Here is a 19,485-nt window from a genome sequence, read left to right as displayed (position 1 = left end):
CTGATTTCTTCAAGCTCATGAACCAATGGAAGAACTAGGAATAAAATCTGGAGTTCTTCTGCCTCACAGGAGAAGAGCATAGGCCACACTGGTATGATATCAAAGGGGCCATGAGACTGGAGTCTTCTCCCTACAGCGCTATCTGGGTTTTACGAAATTAAAATTCATCTTAGGCTATAATTTAAAAGTAGGTGGATGTTGACGCTTGGGAAGAGAGAAATTTCTTGGACTTCAAATCTATGTTTTCTGTTCACAGAATTTACTGAAATATTGCTGTTCGTACAGTAAAACTGATGTCATCTTATATGATGTACACAGCTCTTCTCACCATAGTCTCAGTATCTGTGCAAACTCACTTACCACCAAGCCTTTTAATATAAAGGGGGAAGATTTTTCTTTTTTAAAACTGACTTCAAGTGTGTGTCAGTAAATAGTAGTATAGAATTTTGCTAGACTACAAGTTATGTCTTCAATTAAAAGGCTTCTAGACACTGTCTACGTCTCATTTTACAATAACAACAGGAGCTACCATTTATTGACTGGCTACTGAATGTCAAGCACTGTGTCAAGGGCATTATATCTCACTTACCTAAAATAAAATTAACATCGCATGAAAATGTAAGCTGTCTTCATGGTGAAAGGCCTAAAATAATTGGCCTCTGCACATGGCCCTCTTAGCTAGAATTTGGAGCATACAATTCTAGAAATATCTTTTTCTTATAGCTGAAGAACATCCCATTAGATTAACTTCTCCCTTCTTAAACATCACTATTCCCTGGGGTAAATTTCAGTGAGTTCAACTGAGCCAAGCATTGGCATTAGCCTCTATTAAGAAAAATGCAATATGGAACTGTACTACCTTTCCCTTCATTACTGCCAGACCCCTCCCCCACTTATCCCAAATTCTCTATTTATACTGGAAGCTAAAAATAAAGCTTACACCATAGATGTAGTGAGCTAAGCATCATTTGTACCCCAGAGACCACATGAGGAGTTGAGATTTTAAACACTGTGCTATTAGAATGGACCCCTAGCCATGCTTCATATGAAGAGTAATATAGTGAGGATGAAAAGCATTCCAACTTCATGCTTATTTTTACAATTTGGCTAGAATCTGCCATTTTTGAACCAATAGTAATATTATTGGTGTTATTTTGTATATCTATAACTTTGAAACTTGGTATTATTGCACAGCTTAAAATGATAATATATTTGGGGGTTTTCTTGGAAAATGTTGCTATAATTTAGAAAAGGATCTGTACACTTACCATGTTGCCAATCTGAAAATATTTTAATGTTCATTCTAAGTCACAGGGGCTTGCCAAACTGGCATTTGGAATTAAAGTCTGTTATTTGTAAAGAAATTATGCAGTTACCTAATTCAAGCTCACCATGGTCTCTATTATGTTTTAAATTATGTTATATGCCATAATCTATTATATAAATAATTACTGAAAAATGTTGCTCATTATTCTACATACTTAACACATCATTGTCTCAAGTTGAAAATAACAACTAAATACTCCAAAACAAAATCACTCACAAAGAATTACCTCTTTTATTTGACATTTAATAGAATAATCTAGAAATACTGTGAAAAGATTTTCTTGGTTCCTGGGTCGATGCTCAACCACTGAGCAACCCTGGCTGGGTGTAGAAAGATTTTTCTTATTGGTATTATTGTGCTATTAGTATTAGACAACCAAAATTACAAAATGGCTTAATTAGCACTACGTAAGATTTGTTAAGGCCCAGGAATAAAGACCTATGTGGGCTAATGCCACTTAATACATCAAAAGCACACTAATTTAAGGAACTAGAAGACTGATGAGAATTGATGAAATATTTGAATTATAGGATATGCTTCTTTAAAATGTTATGACCTTAAATAAAATGTTGGCAGTGGAGGTTATTGAGAAAGGCTTGCTTTAGTACAATCACGTGCCAGTTAAAGACGGGATACGTTCTGAGAAACGCATAGTCAGGCAATTCTGTTGTTGTGCGAACACCAGAGTGCACTTACATAAACCTAGACGGTGCGACCTCCACTGTAACAGGATGTGCTGTACCGCTACCTGACTGGCTGTGCAGTAGATTTGTTCACATGAGCATCACCACAGAAACACTGAGCTATGACATTACCACAGCAACAGCATTTCCAGGTAATGGGAATTTTTCAGCTCCATTATAATCTTATGGGACCACTGTTGTACATGTGGTCTGACGACTTACACATTATATGTGGTGCACAACTGTAAAGGGATATGACTGTCTGGTAACTAGCATGTTAATTACTTTGATATAAAATGTGATTTTAATTTCATAAAAATGTGATACTTATAGTATTAGTTATAGTGGTAATTTATCCAATATGCCTTGTTTAACAAGTAAAGAAAAAACTTGCAGCTTAGATCAAAGAAGGACAGGATAAGTTAATAAAAAATATTATACAAAATGCTTTATGATGTAATTAAAATGTTAGTAGACCTAAAATTTGTATTAATCTATAATTATGGTAGCAGTCTTTTAACCACTTAATGTTTTATTGTCCGATTTAAAAAGCATACCTGTACAGCCAGTTTTTCCTTTTTTGCCTGAATATCCCATGTCACAGTGGCAGATAAATGAGCCTTTCGTGTTTTCGCAGCTTCCACTTAGGCAGATATTTGGATTCAAGTCGCATTCATTAACATCTGTAAAACATAGATATCATTAATGCATATAACCATTTATTTGATATCAGTGAGTACTTTTCCCCCTAGATAATGCAACTGTGCTAAATAAATAAGAAAGGGTGAAATACTTCCACTCAAAAAATGCATCAGATCTGTGGAGCTCAATTCACATGTCCTTTCTGCATTGCAGGCTAGCCAGCACACTGGCAATTTATCTGGGCCATAGGCAGGAGGTCAAGTAAGCAAAGAAACTGACTGACTCTAGGCTACGTATAGAGCCTGTTTATGTGACAGTCTAGAAAACTTTTCAAAACAGCATATGATGTTGCAAGATGAAACTTTATATTCAGTTTGCCTGATGCCAACGAGTTAGTTTCCATATTTTTAAAGATAGGACAGATAAACTAGTAGTCTTAGTGTAGGTAGTTACAAACTTCACTTTTCCCCCAAATTTAAAGTTATTTACTTTGTTATGACATTCACTTTCACTTCTGGGACTTCACAAATATTCAGTAAGGGTTTTCTGAAGCTATAAATGTGATACAATTTAAATATTTTCAATTTTAAATTCCTGCTTCTGGCCAAGATGGAGTAACTGGCACAGAATTTACCTTCCCACCTGAAGCAACAAAAGGACAAGATAGGCAGCAAAAGACAGTGATCTCAAAGAAAAAAAACAAACTAGATGAATTCTATGAAGCCCCAGATTACTATGTAGGGAGAGTTTTAAGTCCCTGGCATAGAGAAGGGGTGACAGATGGAACCAGGTAGTGTCCCTGGGTCAAGGAGGTGAAGCTGGAAGTCCTGAAAGGCCCAGGTCACTAGGGTTCACAGGGTAGGGCAAGGGACAGATGGAAACTGCACAGTAAGAAAGCATCCAAATACCTGCAAAGGGGCCCAGCCAAGTATTCAGATGAGTACTGATCAATGGATTCATGCAAGGAAACTACTCAAAGCTGGGGAATTACCACCCACAGGAATTAGAGGAACAATCATCAGCGTTCATGGAAGGCCTGGACTTGTGCTTCTTCCTACCAGTTTGGAATATCCCAGAATTCACAGGGGTTTGGGTAGAGTGTCCAGAAGGATCTTGCCTAGTAATGGAGCAAAATTAGCCCAAGACTAACTTTTCTTAAAAGCGTAATAGCAAGATTTTGAAAGGATCAATCTGTTTCCAAATAACTTAACGGAATTACATAATAAAGCTCAAGAATATTTCTAGGAATCCAAAAATATCTAGCACCTAGAAAGTAAAAATTTATAATGTCTGGTATCCAATAAAAAATTACCAGGCATTCCATGAAGCAGGAAAATATGAACAATAATAAAAAGTCAATTTACTGAAATGACTCAGAACTGACACAGGTGACAGAATTAGTGGAACGGGACATTAAAACAGTTATTATAACTGTATCCCATATGTTCAAAAGCTAGAGGAATGAATGAACATATCAAATAGAGACACAGAAGTATGAAAAATACCTAAATAAAACTTTAGAGATGAAAATGATGTCTGAGATAAAAAATATACTGAACAGGATTAAAGGCAGATTAGATATTGCAGAAAAGTTTAACAAATTTTAATACGTAGCAATAGAAATTCTAAAACAAATGCAATCAATTCTAGAGTTATTGCATTTTGTCAGAAATAAATTTTGCTTGCTTTTAGTTAAACATTTTAAAAGCTTAAACTCTAATTATAGCAGGAGGGCTAAGTGGACAGAAATAATGCATAGACAAAATCAACTCTATCTGGAGTTGACCAATGGTAGCTCATCCACATAACATATCTGACAAGAGCATCATATCACAGTCACAAGGAAGTTGCTTTTTGAAATGCCAGTGTTGGAATATTAGCATTATACCCCTAAATATCCTTACTTTTCATATAGGATCTATCAGCTCCCCAAACTAATCTTTATGTAATTTAACAGTACTTGTGAATAATCAGAGAAAATGGAAAATTCTGTTTCTTTGCTTACCTACACAAGTCTTCATGTCTTCAGATGCCATGAATCCATCATAACACAAGCACCTGTACTCTCCAGGTATGTTGGTGCACTGACCACCATCACAGATATTGGGGTTATCTTCACACTCATCAATGTCTGCAGAGAATAAAACCCACAATGACCTGTTGTTGATAATGGTTCTCTTAATTCAGTGACCCAAGTTGAATGGACTCAGCCCACTTGCATTAGAGAATTAGGTCTCAAATCCAAATGAAGCTTTCCATAGAACATGCTATCAGGAGAGACCCATTTTCAAGATTCCAACATACTGTTCAAGGTCAAGGTTCACATCCAATTAAAAGTCCATTATTTAATTAGCAATTTTATTTCTGATATGAATTTGTCATTCAAAAATGGCTGTGAATCCTATTTTTTCATGAAATTTAAATTCCTAAAGTCTATCATCTTCTGTTTTATTGATATGTTTAAAGTGAAAACTAGTTAATAAGCATATCTACTCAGATGTAATTTTAGTAAAAATATTTCCAACCTTTAATTTTTATAGCAAAATATATATATTTAGGGCTTTTCAGGGAGATTTTTCGAGGTCAGATAAGATATTTTTGGTCTCTACACCTAAGTTCTCTTCTTAAACCAAGCCAAAATCAGTACCTATACTACCCACCTCATTTTTCACCTCTAGGTGCCTACATGGCTCTTCTAGCCCAGGATGATACATCAAGAAGTGTAAATTAGACCAGCATTTCTTACATCCAAATCACTTGGAGAGCTTGTGAAAACAGATTACTGTGCTCCACCCCCAGGAGTTTCCGATTCAGTGGGTCTGGGTGGGGGGCCAAGATTTTTTATTTCTAAGACATGCTCAGGTGAGGCTGATGCTGCTGGTCCAGGCAACACACCCTGAAGAGCACTGAAGTCAGTCAAGAGATCAGATTCTTCAAAAGTCTGATCAATGGAGACACTATTTTAGACTGCACTTGTTGAGCATGTGCCAGATACTACACTAACTGCTGTACATACTCTTCCACATAGGCAATCTGACCCCCGTTTTATAGATGAGAAATCTTATGCTAAGGATCTTTATCAATGACACACAGCGAAAATATGTAACAAACCAAAGATCTGGACTCAGAACTATTAATTCCACAGTCCAGGCACCAAACTACTCTATAAAGGGATCTGTTATTTCCCAGGAGGCTAAAACCTACTTACCAGTACATGACCTCTGGTCAGGCATTAGTGCAAATCCCGGCTGACAGCTACATTCATAGCTACCTTCAGAGTTTGTACAGAAGGTCTCACAACCACCATTCATTATGCTGCATTCATCAATGTCTAAAAAGAATAAAAATAATGTTACCTTTTTCTGTGTTTATGATCGTGGCATGTATTTATAATTTCTAGGCATGGGTCAAGGAAAACAAACAAACAAAAAAGAACATCCTAGGGCAACTGGAAGTCACCACATTGCTTGATTCCTTCAAAAAATATGAAGTACACACCTACTATGTGCTAGAGATGTGAATCTAATGGTGAATGTGACGGACATAGGACCTACCCTCAAAATGCTGAACTGCAGCTGGAGAATTAGATGAACAATTAATTACACAATACACAGTGTGCCACATGCAACGTCGGAGAAATGCTAGGGGCTATGAGAACATATATGACAATGACCACATGGGTGAAATTCTCTGGGTCACAGATTCAGTTATAAACTTGACATTCGGTTTGACTGGCTGAAGTTCTAAACCTTTCAAGAACTTGAGTTAGAGTTCTGAGGTTGTCCTGGGCCATATTTCAAGAGAATTTTTGGGCTGATTTATGACTTTGGGTAGAAACCATGCGAGACTTGGCAGTTCCACATGATGTACACCCCAAACCAGGCAAAAACTGGCAGTTTGCACAAAGTTTCACTTTGACTTTGGGCATAATAAAGCCACAGGGTTCTCTGAGCTACTCTTTCCAGCACGACTGAACCTACAGAGGGCCAGCCACAAAGCAAAAGGCTCAGCCCCCAAAGTCCCCTCTTTAAGGAGTGCCACCCCTGGCCTCTTTCTGGGTAAGATATAGTCTTCTTTCCAATAATTATTCTTTGAAATCTCTCAGTTGATCTAAACCACCTAAGGGCAGAGATTACACCCTATGTTTTTTTGGCTTTTTCACAGCACTCACCATGCTTCATTATTTCATGGGGTTAGTAATCACGTGCTGATTTGCCTAGTTATGCATCTGTGTAAACAGAGCATGTGCTACCATTCACCGTTAAAGCAGCATGGGTCAAACTATACTTGTTAGAGCTAAAACATCCAATAGCTCTCACTTAGTTGCTCTTGAAACACACAAGGAGCTGATATCTGAACATTGTGAGCCACAAGGAAAAGAATTTTACTCACAGGGAAACAAGGAAGAGTAAGTAAAGGTAGCTAGTGATGGGAGCAGAACTCCGAGAACATGGCTTGAGCGCTTTAGAGACTAATAAAATATAAAACAATATATTGTATAGAACTTACCCACACAAAACAGCCTGTCGGGAGTTGAATGATACCCAGGGTTGCAGGCACACTGATATTTCCCTATGAGGTTCACACACCGGCCATTAGGACAGAGGTTCGCACTCAGTTCACACTCGTTGATGTCTGTGCAGAAAATAGGAATAGCAAACATCCAGCCATCAGCTTCGGACTCTGGCAGAGACGTGGGTTGAATGACTGACTACCAGTAAGTGGCCTGAAGTCTTCCTCCTTACCAATACATGCTGAGATGTTGGGGGACAGCTGATGACCAGGAGGACATTCACAGCGGTAACTTCCCTCGGTGTTCAGGCAAGCGCCTCCTCGGCACAGGAGGGGATTTCGCAGACACTCGTCAATATCTGCAAAATGGAAACGACCCGTGTTGAAGATGTTGGTGGTATCCGGCCCAGGTCCCCATGTTCACACCAGTGTACTCATCACCCCATTTCTAGGTGTCTTGGCCACCAATGGCTCACAGATTCCTTCTTGAAGAACTGCTGTGCATTTAATTCAGAAATATCTGGGAAGTGAGATATTGTATTTCCTTCCCATTGGGGGGTGGGGGGCACACATGGCCAATAGTTGACTGCACAATGTGGAAACAGAAAATCTTGGCCTCCTTGTCTCAAGGTAGGACAATTCTCCAATGCCATTCCCACTCCCAAGTCACCTGTGGAAGCCTGGTAAGGCTGAAGTCTGCTTCTCTTCTCCTTCCCTCACCTGCCTCCCTCACTTCTTTAGGCTCTTCCTGAGAGCACTCCCTCAAAATAATCTCCATCTCAGGCTTGCTTCTAGGGGCCTTGATTTAATGCAACCAGCTTAATTGATCTCCTCTTCTAGGAATACTGGGCAGAGACACTATAATGTTGAATATAGCTTATATTTGAATTGTTCTCTCTTCCCTGGGGTGTCTATTCTAGGTTTTACACTCATTTGTCTGGGACCCATAACTGGTGTCTGAGGCCACCCACCACCCTGCAGCATGAATTCCCTCAGATCTTCCACATGTCAGTCTCCCGCTGCCACAGACTGATTCCAGACTCACTGGTCAGGAGAGCAGTGCACTGGGGGAGCAGGAAGCCAGGCCATGGGCCATGAGTCCTCAAAGCTGCTTGGAATCCTTTCTTTCCTGTGCTGATCAAACAGGCACACACTTACCCATGCAGTTCTTCATCATCATGAATCCACTTTCATAGCCTTCGTCGCACTTGCATTCAAAGTCCCCTGGGGTGTTCACACACTGGCCACGGCCACAGAGGTCAGGAGATATGCGGCACTCATCAATGTCTGCACAAAAGCAGCAAGTGGCAGCAAGTGAGTATCAGGACAGCCTTCATTCTTGTGGAATAAAGATAAAGAGTCTAAAGGGTGTCCCTCCAAGGTGAGTCCCCTCACTGACCTGTGCAGTTCCGTTCTTCAGAGTCAAGAGCAAAGCCACTGTCGCACCTGCACTTAAAACTGCCAATGGTGTTTCTGCACTTGCCGTGGGTGCAGAGGCTGGGAATCATCTTGCATTCATTGATATCTTCAAGAAAAATAAAACGTGTTAAAAGTTGTGAGTAACCAATAGGTCTCAATCCCACCATGTTAAACCCAGGAGAGGAGATTGGAGGGTCTTGATATAAGGTCTTGGCAATATTCATTTTAAAGACTGTGTGATGATCCATGAGAAAAAAGACTGAGTGCACATTTCCAGTCTTTTAAACTTCTGTTTTAGAAAGCATTATCAGAGAAGTAAGGAGTGTGTTTATTTGGACTTCTAGAATCCAGCCGGAGACACACTGAACATTTAACTATTTGCTGAATGAATGGTCTAAACCACTAGTGTTTATACTTAAAGCATCTAGAAGATTATTAGAATATATTGCCCCACAACAGCCAATTGGGTGTATAGAGCAAATATTTTCATCCTTTTTCATCTCATGGCATGTATAAAGTAATTATACTAAAATTCTATAGTAAACTGAAAAAATATTTTACATTTTTGGCTGATCTGACTAAAAAAATAGGTATAATTTTATAGGTATAATTTTGATTCATTCACACCAGATGGCTATTATTGTGCTGGCTCCTGTCATTTTTTAATTTGATAATCTCAGGGAAAATAGGTTAGTGGCCCTTAGTAGTCAGATATTGTATATTTTAAGAATCCTTGAGGCACACTGGTTGAACATCACTGGTGTAGAGAAATAAGATATTCATTTATGCTTTTTGATGTGTTTTAGATATGCCCAACATACAAGAATTTAAAAGAAGACATCATTTCTACTTTAAATTATTTGGAAATAATGTATACTATTTAAAAATATTTTATCAATGTTACAGAGCCATAGAGTTTCATTAATATAAGCAGAAGAGGTTTTTTTGTATACTAGGAGATGACTTCTGTAATGTGTAATCTGAGTTTACCCTTTTAGGAACCTTTCCAGAGTAAGAGCTAAAGCTCAAGAAATACAAGTTAATTTTTGTGTAGTGTCATGAGAGACAGAATGGGCAGATTAAATCTCAAGAACATCAAGTTCTTCTGTGGCAATGGATTCCCACAGCCTTTGGAAGCAAATCACTCGAGTTTCTTTAAATTTACTTAAGAGACATTTAAGAGGGCCATCTAGAAACCGTCTTTCTAGACACAACAATTTTAAACCCCAGAGCCTCTTGGACAAAATGCTCAGTAGAAAAAAAAAGTCTACACATTTTTCTATAAAGATATTTAACTGATATTTATATACTCATTTCCCATCTGATTCAATTATGAAGCATAATAACTAGGACCAGACACAATGGGCAACCGACACAAAACTCTATACTGGGAACATAAGCTGAGCCTCCCTGAATAGTCGGAATTCTGAGTAACCAATTGTGATTTTTTCCATATGCTAAAGTAAACAAGCTCTGTTTCATTGTGCGTAAAAACTTAAATCAAATTGGAATTAGATTAAATATGCGACTTCTTGTTTTTTGCATGGATTTTAGATTATAGCATAATAAACTGAAATAATATTTGAAATATCCTGTCCCTGGAGTGTGTCTGCCACAGGAATGCGTTACACTACATTTGGACAAAGAGGATCTGCCGCTGGGTTGCTCATGCCATTCACCCTCCATTATCTATACTCAGGTGGACTGCAGAGATATGGAAGCTCAAATCAGCAGATAAAAGGTCTTCTCATATGGCTTTAGCAGATGGCATACAATTTTCCCATTTCCTTTCATTCATGTTTGGCTTTGGGTAGCATTAAAATCTACTTTAACACTTAGTAATGGCTAGATGGGTGAGGCAAGCAACCTCAGGAAATCCTGAGATATAGAAAAAAAGAAAACGCATTACAGAGTGAATGTTTGGTTACAGATCATTCAGGAAGCAAAGAATGTATGCTGAGATGATCAAGGATGACCACTCATTGTAATCCCATTGGTAGAACTCTGGGCTCATGCAAATGCAAATGCGTCCTGCTGGTCTAAAAGAAAGGGCAACCAACCACTGACACCACTGTACCTTTGAAGAAAGGTTTTCCGTTTGTAATATCTTTTGTGGCAAATCCGGGTCCTCTGGGGCAGAGCTCCTCATACTCAGGCGTGTTTCTCATGGGACACTCCTCACATTCCTCCGTACCCCAGGCCGCCCCCACAGAGCAGCAGCAGGCGTCCATGCGGTGGCGGCCGGCAATGGGCAGCGTGCACTCCTCGTCATCGTACCTCAGGAAGCAGGTTTCCATGCGGATATCTGCCAGAGAACAGAGGGAGCCTGAGGAGAGCTACTCTGTTCCCCTTTTCTGATAATTCTATGAAAGGAGCAGTATTCTAAGAAATCCTGCAATGCTCTTGGGGGTTGGTTGGGGGATGTTTTCACAGACGTGCCGGTGACCAATGCATGTTGGCCATGAGGTCTTGCCATCTCTTCTCAGGCTAAAATCAAACTACCCTCTCTATCTTTGGAGAACATCTGAGCTGGCCACAGCCCCTTTTCCTCTGATCCACTTCATTTTGGAGAGATGGAATGGTAAACTCCAAAATGAGGAAAAACAGCCAAGAAAAGCCATTCACTCCTCTTCTCAAGTATTCCTTTCACTTCAACATGTACTCATGTACACATCCTTCTGGATACATGTGGGGTACATCTAGCTCAGTGATGGCGAACCTATGACATGCGTGTCAGAGGTGACACACGAACTCATTTTTTTGGTTGATTTTTCTTTGTTAAATGGCATTTAAATATATAAAATAAATATCAAAAATATAAGTCTTTGTTTTACTATGGTTGCAATATCAAAAAATTTCTATATGTGACACGGCGCCAGAGTTAAGTTAGGGTTTTTCAAAATGCTGACACGCTGAGCTCAAAAGTTTCGCCATCACTGATCTAGCTCCAACCCAAAATTCATGGGATTATGAGGAAGAATAGAAAGAGTAGCAGACCAGAGGTCAGAAGACCTGGAATTTGGTCTGGTCCTATTCTGTGACTAAGAAGTCTGCTTGTCTTAGACAATGAGACAAATGAGATTATGCATCTGAAAATTGTAAAGTGTAATTAAAACATAAGGCATGATATTCCCTCTGTTTCCTGATACCCATAAGAGTTTCCTGCAAGGACCTGTCCTCCTGGCCAATAGGAGGACATGCCTGGCAGGTATGAGTTATAGTTTTTTAATTGAAAGTATTCTCTCCACCATTCACCTCATATCTTAGAGCCCATGACGTATTGGGGTGGATTTAAGAGCTCTGGAATAATAACTATGGTGATAATGATTGAAGGAACAGTTACATACAATCCACTTCACTAACACCTTCTCTACTCTTTTTATAAAGAATAAACAAAGAGTTTCAGTAGGGAAGGCTCTTTTTCCAAAAAACCACCATGGATCCTAACGGAAATGCTGAATTTGGGATGCGTGTACCTGTACTTGGAACTAAATATTCAGCTCTAGCTTATTAACTGAAGTGTTAATAATCTTTAAGAAATGATCACCAGAAAAGTAATAAGTTCTGTGTTACCCAGGCAGATCCTCCCGGTGGAATCCAAACTCATCCCACTGGGACACTGGCACTTAAAGGATCCCCTGGTGTTCACACATTCGCCATTTTTGCAGACTCCTGGGAACACCTCACATTCATTGATATCTATGCAGGAAAAAAAGCATGAAGTTAATATATCTGCAACATCATTCTACCTTATTCCATTCATGAAGTCATAATTAGTCTCATAAGAGAAAAGGCCATTTGAACTTGATAAGATCAGAAAATTATTTTGCTCCCAAAGAATGTAGGTAGAATTTCTGGGGTGTCTGTATAGCAACAAATAGAGCTCACCTGCTGCTAAAGATATGAGTTTCTCCATTGGTTCCAGGAGTAATTTCTGAGTTGAAGAGACAGGGAGCTGGTGTGAGGTCTTGGATGTCTCTGTGACTATCTCAGGTAAGGCTCCCAGGAACCATATAATTAGCTTTATGAGACCAGATGTTTGGAAGTAAATAGAGAAACAGAAACCTGGTCTTTCAAATTGGCAAAGAATAAAGAGCTTGAATGTGGGCATAGAAGAAAATCCTACTAAGGAATATGTGGAGCCAGTAAAAAGATTCCCTTTTGAGAAGTACTGAGGAGTTCCCAAGAGTGTATTACTAGTTCTACCTCAGCTACGGTCTCACTGTTCTGTCAAAACCTTGGTGGTCCCAGTTTGAATTGGGAAGACTCAAAAGATGCTCGTGTTCATCCATTTATCATTCACTGACTCTCAAATGTGCCTTTCTGTCCCACTTTGCTTAATGCAAAGCAGTATGTTCTCTGCACTTAATTTGGAAAAATATTCACCATCAAATTAATCCAAAGAAAGGCACTTACTTGCCAATGTCGAAAACATGGAGCATTGGTTAAGAAATTCACACACAGTGTCTCTGTTTAGAAGAAATATTTCCCAAACTAGGGATGCTAAAAAAAACATGTTCCTGATCTCTCCTTGTAAGAGAGATAAATGGGAAGGGGGACATTTACCTTTTGGGGTTCTTTTTTTTTTTGTTCTGGCCACTTGTATACAAAAATGTGCTGCTGAGGTCAGAGAAGTTATTAACAGTGGGTCTGGACCAAAGAAAGGCCAAAGAATTCAGTCATTATTTGGAAAGCAAGACCTTGGGTGGGGGTTATAGTGTTCCTCTTTATTTCAGCAGGGAAGAAATTGCACTTCATCCCACATATGGGACTAATTGCTGTTTTAAAAATTGTTCAGCTGCTGTGTCATGTCAGGTTGTGTTAGTCACCCTGACCTATGTCTATCTGGAACTCCAGGAGAAAGAATCATGGCAAACTGGAGATTAATCTATGTATATTTTCAAAAATAATGCAGCTACGTGTGTCTTACTAAATCATCTGTGATGAAACAAACAAACAACAAAAAATAGGACAAACCAAGAAAAAGGCAAATTTTACAGCCCTATTAAAAAACCTGTTTTATCTTCTTGATAAACAGCATTTTGAAAGGGCAATCAATTCAAAGTATGGTCAGCCTACATTTTCAGCCATCCTGTACTCTGGCCATAGTAGTTTGAAACTGGCAAGAGCATATATATGCTTGTGAAATTAGCATCTGTTGTGCTCTGCAGTTCTCATTATTTTATTTCTCTGTGGCATATTTCTCATTGTGCAGTTACATGACATCTTTATCCAGTCCAAGTTAACACAAGCATCCTTCAAGCACACAGAAATTTATGTTTTATAAATAATCATAAATACCTTCACATTGTGTTCCTTTTATTCTTGAAAAGCCTTTACCACATACGGGATCTGTAAAAAACAAACAAAAAAACACCACAAACAAACAAAAACAAAAAACAATTTGAGATAACAATATCCAGACTTTGTAGTTATGACCTAGTATAAGAAACACGAAAGAGGACTGGGAACATGAATTACATTTTGTTTCTATAAATAAGTCTGAGATAACAAAGTGTTTTTGAAACTGCATAAGAGAAAAAGAATAATGAAATGTATCCTTAAGTAAAGCTCAGTTCCTGTGAGATATCCAAAAAGACATCAAGGTGCCCTAAATATCATGTTATATTGATGACCAAGAAGGAAACTGACTAGATTTCTCTGTTACTATTAGCCCTAAAATAGGAATCAAACTATAGGATTACTGTAACATGAATTTTAAAACCAAAGTCTAGAACTTGAATATCTCATGCCCTGTAGCATTCATACCATGTAAATTCATGCATTTATATACCCAAACATTGAATCAACAAAATCATCAGCAAGTCTCCCAGACCTCAGCTTTGCAACAGACTTACAAATTTAGTCATGAATACTGATTTCTTTATGTTACTCAATTTTTTTTGGAAGAAAATGTGCACCTATACAAGGCTCAGAACCCCTAGTCCCAAGATTCTCCAGAGAGCCAATAGGAATTGCTGGTCTAGGAAAGCAACACCAGGTAACTGGTGATAGAAAACAATAAATTGACAAATTATCTGAAATTATTGTCTTTGATACTTCTCTTAGTTTCCTATTCAATATGTTTTATTGAAGTCATCAGAATTAAATCTTCTAAAATCCTCACGTGAGCCCAAATGCATAAAGTACTAGGTTTCCCCTTTCTAAAAGCAAAGTGACCAGTGAGATGGGTACAGGAGCCACAGCGCCCATTTCACTTACCGACTTGGCATATGGTACAGGGGCTCCCCCAGGCAGCACCAAGGGAGGAACAGCACTCAGACTTTAAGGTGGCTCCATTGATGTTGATCTCACACCGCCCATCGATGACAGTCTGCCAGCAAGTGCCCTTGATGGTTTCTGTGGGGGGTAGGGAGGGATAATATTTAATAGGTATTTCAATACTGCAGCATTGGTAAACACCAGGAAATCATTCTCAGGAAGATAAATACCTATGCAGATGGTTTTTGTTGGATCCAAAGTACTTTCAGGAGAACATTCACAGATGAAAGAGCCTTGGCTGTTTTTGCAGACTCCATTAATGCAAGGATTGGATTCACATTCATTGATATCTGAAACAAAAACAGCTCTATATCACTGCTAAACACTAGTCTTGAGCATGAATGGATATGGAAACTTTGGCCTCAATGGCTATCATAAATTCTTCATTGGATAGTAAAGCTGGCCTAAATAGATTTTTTCTAGACTAGATGGAATGCCAAAAATAATAATTAAACAAGTGTCTATAGTACAGAATATGGAGCAAATGTAAGTGTGATTTCTGAATAATGAACTCAAACAACATATATGTAATGTCTTCTGCATCTATTAAATGATAGCTAATAAAATTCCAATTGCAGGCAAATGCAAATGAATGCTTTTAAAAGGTACTTAAACTAAGAATAAAGGACAAATAATATGCCAATTGCAGGTAAGTACCACCAATAGCTTGCAAAGTGTATACAAGTGCCATTTAGGACCACAGATTCTCAACTAAAGGGGCATAATTATCTAAAATAGAAGTGACTCTAATTTATTTCCATGGCTTTCTAGTGGCAATACAAAAGAAAGCAAAGTATGTAATATAGGAACAAAACAAATATAGTTTACCTTCACAGGTTTTTAGATCAGGTTTGTATATAAATCCCTTGGGGCAGGTACAGACAAAACTTCCAGGAGTGTTCCGACATTGTCCATTGTCACAAAGTAGACTGTTCAATACACACTCATTAATATCTGGAAAACCAATGAAAACGAACTTTTAAAAGAGCCCATCCCATTCATGCAACTTCTTTGCTCTTTTAGTTGGGTTTACAAAGTCACAATGATATGATTAATTCAAACAAAGAGGCAAAACGTCTGTCCCATCGGTCTTTGCCTAAACCACCCAATTTTAGGAAAATAGGGGCTTGACCTGATTATCTGTACTTGCTATGTACAAAATATAAAGTCACCACACAGTGTTCATTCACTTCTTTCTTGAGCAGGAAGAAAATCTGGATTTACTGGCAATTACTAATCTTTATATAATTGTCTCATTGTACCAGAATTCAAAGGACTAATCTATTGATTTAAGAAACTAAATAAACATGTAGAAGGTATGGTCCGTTTTTGATATGTGTTGGTTCCAGGATGAGTGTTTCTTCTTTAGAATAATTTAAAAGGTCTCTGGTTATGTTTATCAAGTCTGAGGCAATCTGCAGAGTTTATAATTATCATGGGGAATTAGACTGGAGATTTAGAGAGCTGCGGGAAAACTCCTTGCTTTCAGCTGAATAGTTGGCCTATCTGATGCAAATTCTAACTTTTGATATGTATGACTTAGATTAGGAAGTGTAGAAATCATATGGCTTTTTAAAGTATCCCTTTGGGCTATAACATCACACAGCCCACAGAAAAAGCTACATATTCACAAGGAATTTTTTTAGACATGGAGAGGTTCTGCTTAGATCAGCATTTGACAAGCTAGTAACCCTGACATAAAGGATACAGAAATTCAGCACTGGAGAGCCACATGGGTTCACAATTCAGCAACATATTTTTAAAGTTTTTAATATGGGAAAATAGAGTGTAAAGTCATGTTATCAGCTGAGTGAACTAGCATACTGCGAATTCTGTCAAAATAACATATGGAATGCTAATACTTTCCAAAAGGGTCATATTGCAATTCTTAAACTTTGATGATGTCTAAAAACTTAAACTGAGGAATTGATGACAAACATTAAAAACTAGCCAGGCCCTGGAGTCCTGTGTGGTTAATGGCTCGAATGGACCTTTGAGTCCTAACTTCAAACTTCTGAACATAATCTGAAATCTGAAGATACTTCTGACTTGATAGCATATACAACTTTGAAGTATATACTAAAGCATTGAAGGAAGGATCCCTACAGCCTCTCAAACTCCCCTTTGCTTCCCATTGGGTGATTTCTGGATGGAGCTAAACATCCCTGTGTCTTTCTGGCCTGCCCAAATAAATAATGATTTTTTTCATGTCTGCCAATAAAGAGAGGCTCTCATAGAAAAACGAAATAGTGAAACTTGTTTTCAGTGGAATCTAGTTTAAAAGCACCATGTGTAGCCTACAAAAGGGCCCTACAATTAAGGGTGTGCGAGAGAAAGAATTCATTTCTCCAAAGTCAATGTAGACCACGAGAAGGAAGGGCCACCTTTGGGGCAGCAATAAAAGAGAGGAGGGAGAAAGAAGCCTGTAGTTCAAAGAGGAGGGTTTGGTGTGTAGCCCACCGTGACCTGCTTCCAACCTCCATGTTTTCTAGATACGGATTTTGCCTGAAACCCAGATGAAAGCTGATTTAAATGGGAGCAGATGCTCTGTTCTACTGTTAGCTCTTTTTCCATGTGTGCAGATGCCACATATTAAGAAGGCAAGCAGGTGAAAAATAAGTAAGATTTCAAAGTAAGATCTCTGCTTTTCCCAAAAGAACATGTTTCTATCTTGGCCACAATGACAATCGTCAGCAGCCCTAACAACAGAGGGATCTATTAGGTACAGCACTCTGCTTTCACCTGCAAAACTGGACAACTGGACATTGTATGAGAGGGGCAGTAAGCACGCCCGCTATGTTCCATTCTGTAAGTAGTTAAATAGAAGACAAAGTAAAAATTACTCATGAAAAACAGTGAAAGTTATAGGAAAGAAGAAGAGCATAGTAGAAGGTGTGAGAATAGGAGACCTACAAAAATAACTCAGAGATGCAGAGAGAGTGGGAGGGGGCAAAGTGATTGAAGCTTGTTTTAGAGCACCTGGAGTTAGCGCTTTCTCTCCCACCACCCCCCCCTTTCCTGTTTCTTAATTTAGATAAGAGCTATAAATAGAGTCCAGACCTTCATCATGTATTGCTGTGTAAAAGTACCTACATTGTTTTAATACTAATATCAGAGTGTCAATATAAACACAGAATTTTGTAGGAGTAGGAGCTATGAAAAAAAGAAGAAATGGCCAACTATAAAAAAGTTACATTTGAATGAAGGTCTTTGTAACAGATTAAAAGTGCTGTAGAAAACCAAAGTACCTGGGCACTAGGACAGGCACTAGGCAGGCCAGAAAGACACAGAAATAACAATTAGGCTGAATGAGCTTTGGAAAGAATCTTTATAATAACAAGAGGTCAGGGACAAGTTATGGATATTTCAGAGATGGTCAATATTAAAATAATCCTATATAGCATCTATACTAAAAAAAGGATAATATGCTAATTAGACTGGACGTCTTCCGGACAAAGCCCTAGTGGTGGGGGCTGAGGCAGAGGTGGTTAGGGGCGATCAGGCCGGCAGGGAGGGCAGTTAGGGGCAATCAGGCCAGCAGGGAAGGGCAGGTAGGAGTGATCAGGCTGGCAGGGGAGGGCAGTTGGGGGTAATCAGGTCAGCAGGGAGGGCAGTTAGGGGCAATCAGGCTGGCAGGGGAGCAGTTAGGGGGTGATCAGGCCAGCAGGGGAGGAATTAGGGGGCAATCAGGTTGGGAGGGGAGCAGTTAGGGGTGATCAGGCTGGCAGGGGAGCAGTTAGGGGACAAGCAGGCCTGCAGGCAGAGGCGGTTAGGGGAGATCAGGCCAGCAGGCAGAGGCGGTTAGGGAGGATCAGGAAGGCAGTGGAGCATTTAGGGGCATCAGGCTGGCAAGCAGAGGTGGTTAGGGGCAATCAGACAGGCAGGCAGGCGAGCAGTTAGGAGCCAGTGGTCTCAGATTGCGAGAGGGATGTCTGACTGCCAGTTTAGGTAGGATCGGATCTAAACCAGAAGTCGGCTATCCCCCAAGGGGTCCCGGATTGGAGAGGGTGCAGGCTGGGCTGAGGGATCCCCCTGTGCATGAATTTCGTGCACCAGGTCTCTAGTCCTATATAATAAAAAGCTAATATGCAAATCCACTGAACTACAGAATCACCGGTTGCTATGACGTGCACTGACCACCAAGGGGCAGATGTTCAATGCTGGAGCTACCCCCTGGTGGTCAGTGTGCTCCCACAGAGGGAGCGCCGCTCAGCTAGAAGCCGGGCTCACGGCTGGCAAGCGCAGCAGTGGTGGTGGGAGCCTCTCCTGCCTCTGTGGCAGTGCTAATGATGTCTGACTGATGGATTAGACAGGGAGTGGGCCTAAGCTGACAGTTGGACATCCTCTGAGGGCTCCCGGACTGCGAATGGGTGCAGGCTGGGCTGAGGGACCCTCCCCCCACCCCCACCCCCAGTGCACAAATTTTGTGCACTGGGCCTCTAGCAATAAATACCGTATTTGCCGGTGTATAAGACGATTTTTTGGCCCTGAAAAATATGCCTCCAACTGGGGGGTCGTCTTATACGCCAGGTACACTTCAGATAGACTGCCCATAGTGCTTGCCCCGTGCCATAGTGGCCTCCCGATGCCCGCCCACTTCATTCCACATACCGTTCAGGC

General features: G+C 39.7%; 1 protein-coding gene across 1 annotated transcript in view; it reads right to left on the bottom strand.

The window, feature by feature from the left end:
- FBN1 (fibrillin 1) overlaps nucleotides 1-19,485 on the bottom strand; it is a gene marked incomplete at its 3' end in the record, with an annotated part of 224,888 nt that overhangs the window by 55,458 nt on the left and 149,945 nt on the right. The window contains exons 20-32 of the mRNA XM_015558912.1: nucleotides 15,694-15,819; nucleotides 15,036-15,155; nucleotides 14,806-14,943; nucleotides 13,885-13,935; nucleotides 12,157-12,282; nucleotides 10,661-10,888; nucleotides 8,564-8,689; nucleotides 8,323-8,451; nucleotides 7,398-7,523; nucleotides 7,162-7,287; nucleotides 5,861-5,983; nucleotides 4,658-4,783; nucleotides 2,568-2,693 (exon numbers count right to left, since the gene is read on the bottom strand). Of these exons, the coding sequence (XP_015414398.1) occupies nucleotides 2,568-2,693; nucleotides 4,658-4,783; nucleotides 5,861-5,983; nucleotides 7,162-7,287; nucleotides 7,398-7,523; nucleotides 8,323-8,451; nucleotides 8,564-8,689; nucleotides 10,661-10,888; nucleotides 12,157-12,282; nucleotides 13,885-13,935; nucleotides 14,806-14,943; nucleotides 15,036-15,155; nucleotides 15,694-15,819 (1,671 nt within the window). The remainder of the gene's footprint in view (nucleotides 1-2,567; nucleotides 2,694-4,657; nucleotides 4,784-5,860; nucleotides 5,984-7,161; nucleotides 7,288-7,397; nucleotides 7,524-8,322; nucleotides 8,452-8,563; nucleotides 8,690-10,660; nucleotides 10,889-12,156; nucleotides 12,283-13,884; nucleotides 13,936-14,805; nucleotides 14,944-15,035; nucleotides 15,156-15,693; nucleotides 15,820-19,485) is intronic.

The sequence above is a fragment of the Myotis davidii genome, unplaced genomic scaffold, assembly GCF_000327345.1.
Source record: "Myotis davidii unplaced genomic scaffold, ASM32734v1 scaffold132, whole genome shotgun sequence".
NCBI lineage: Eukaryota > Metazoa > Chordata > Mammalia > Chiroptera > Vespertilionidae > Myotis > Myotis davidii.
This window is presented reverse-complemented; position numbering and strand designations above follow the sequence as displayed.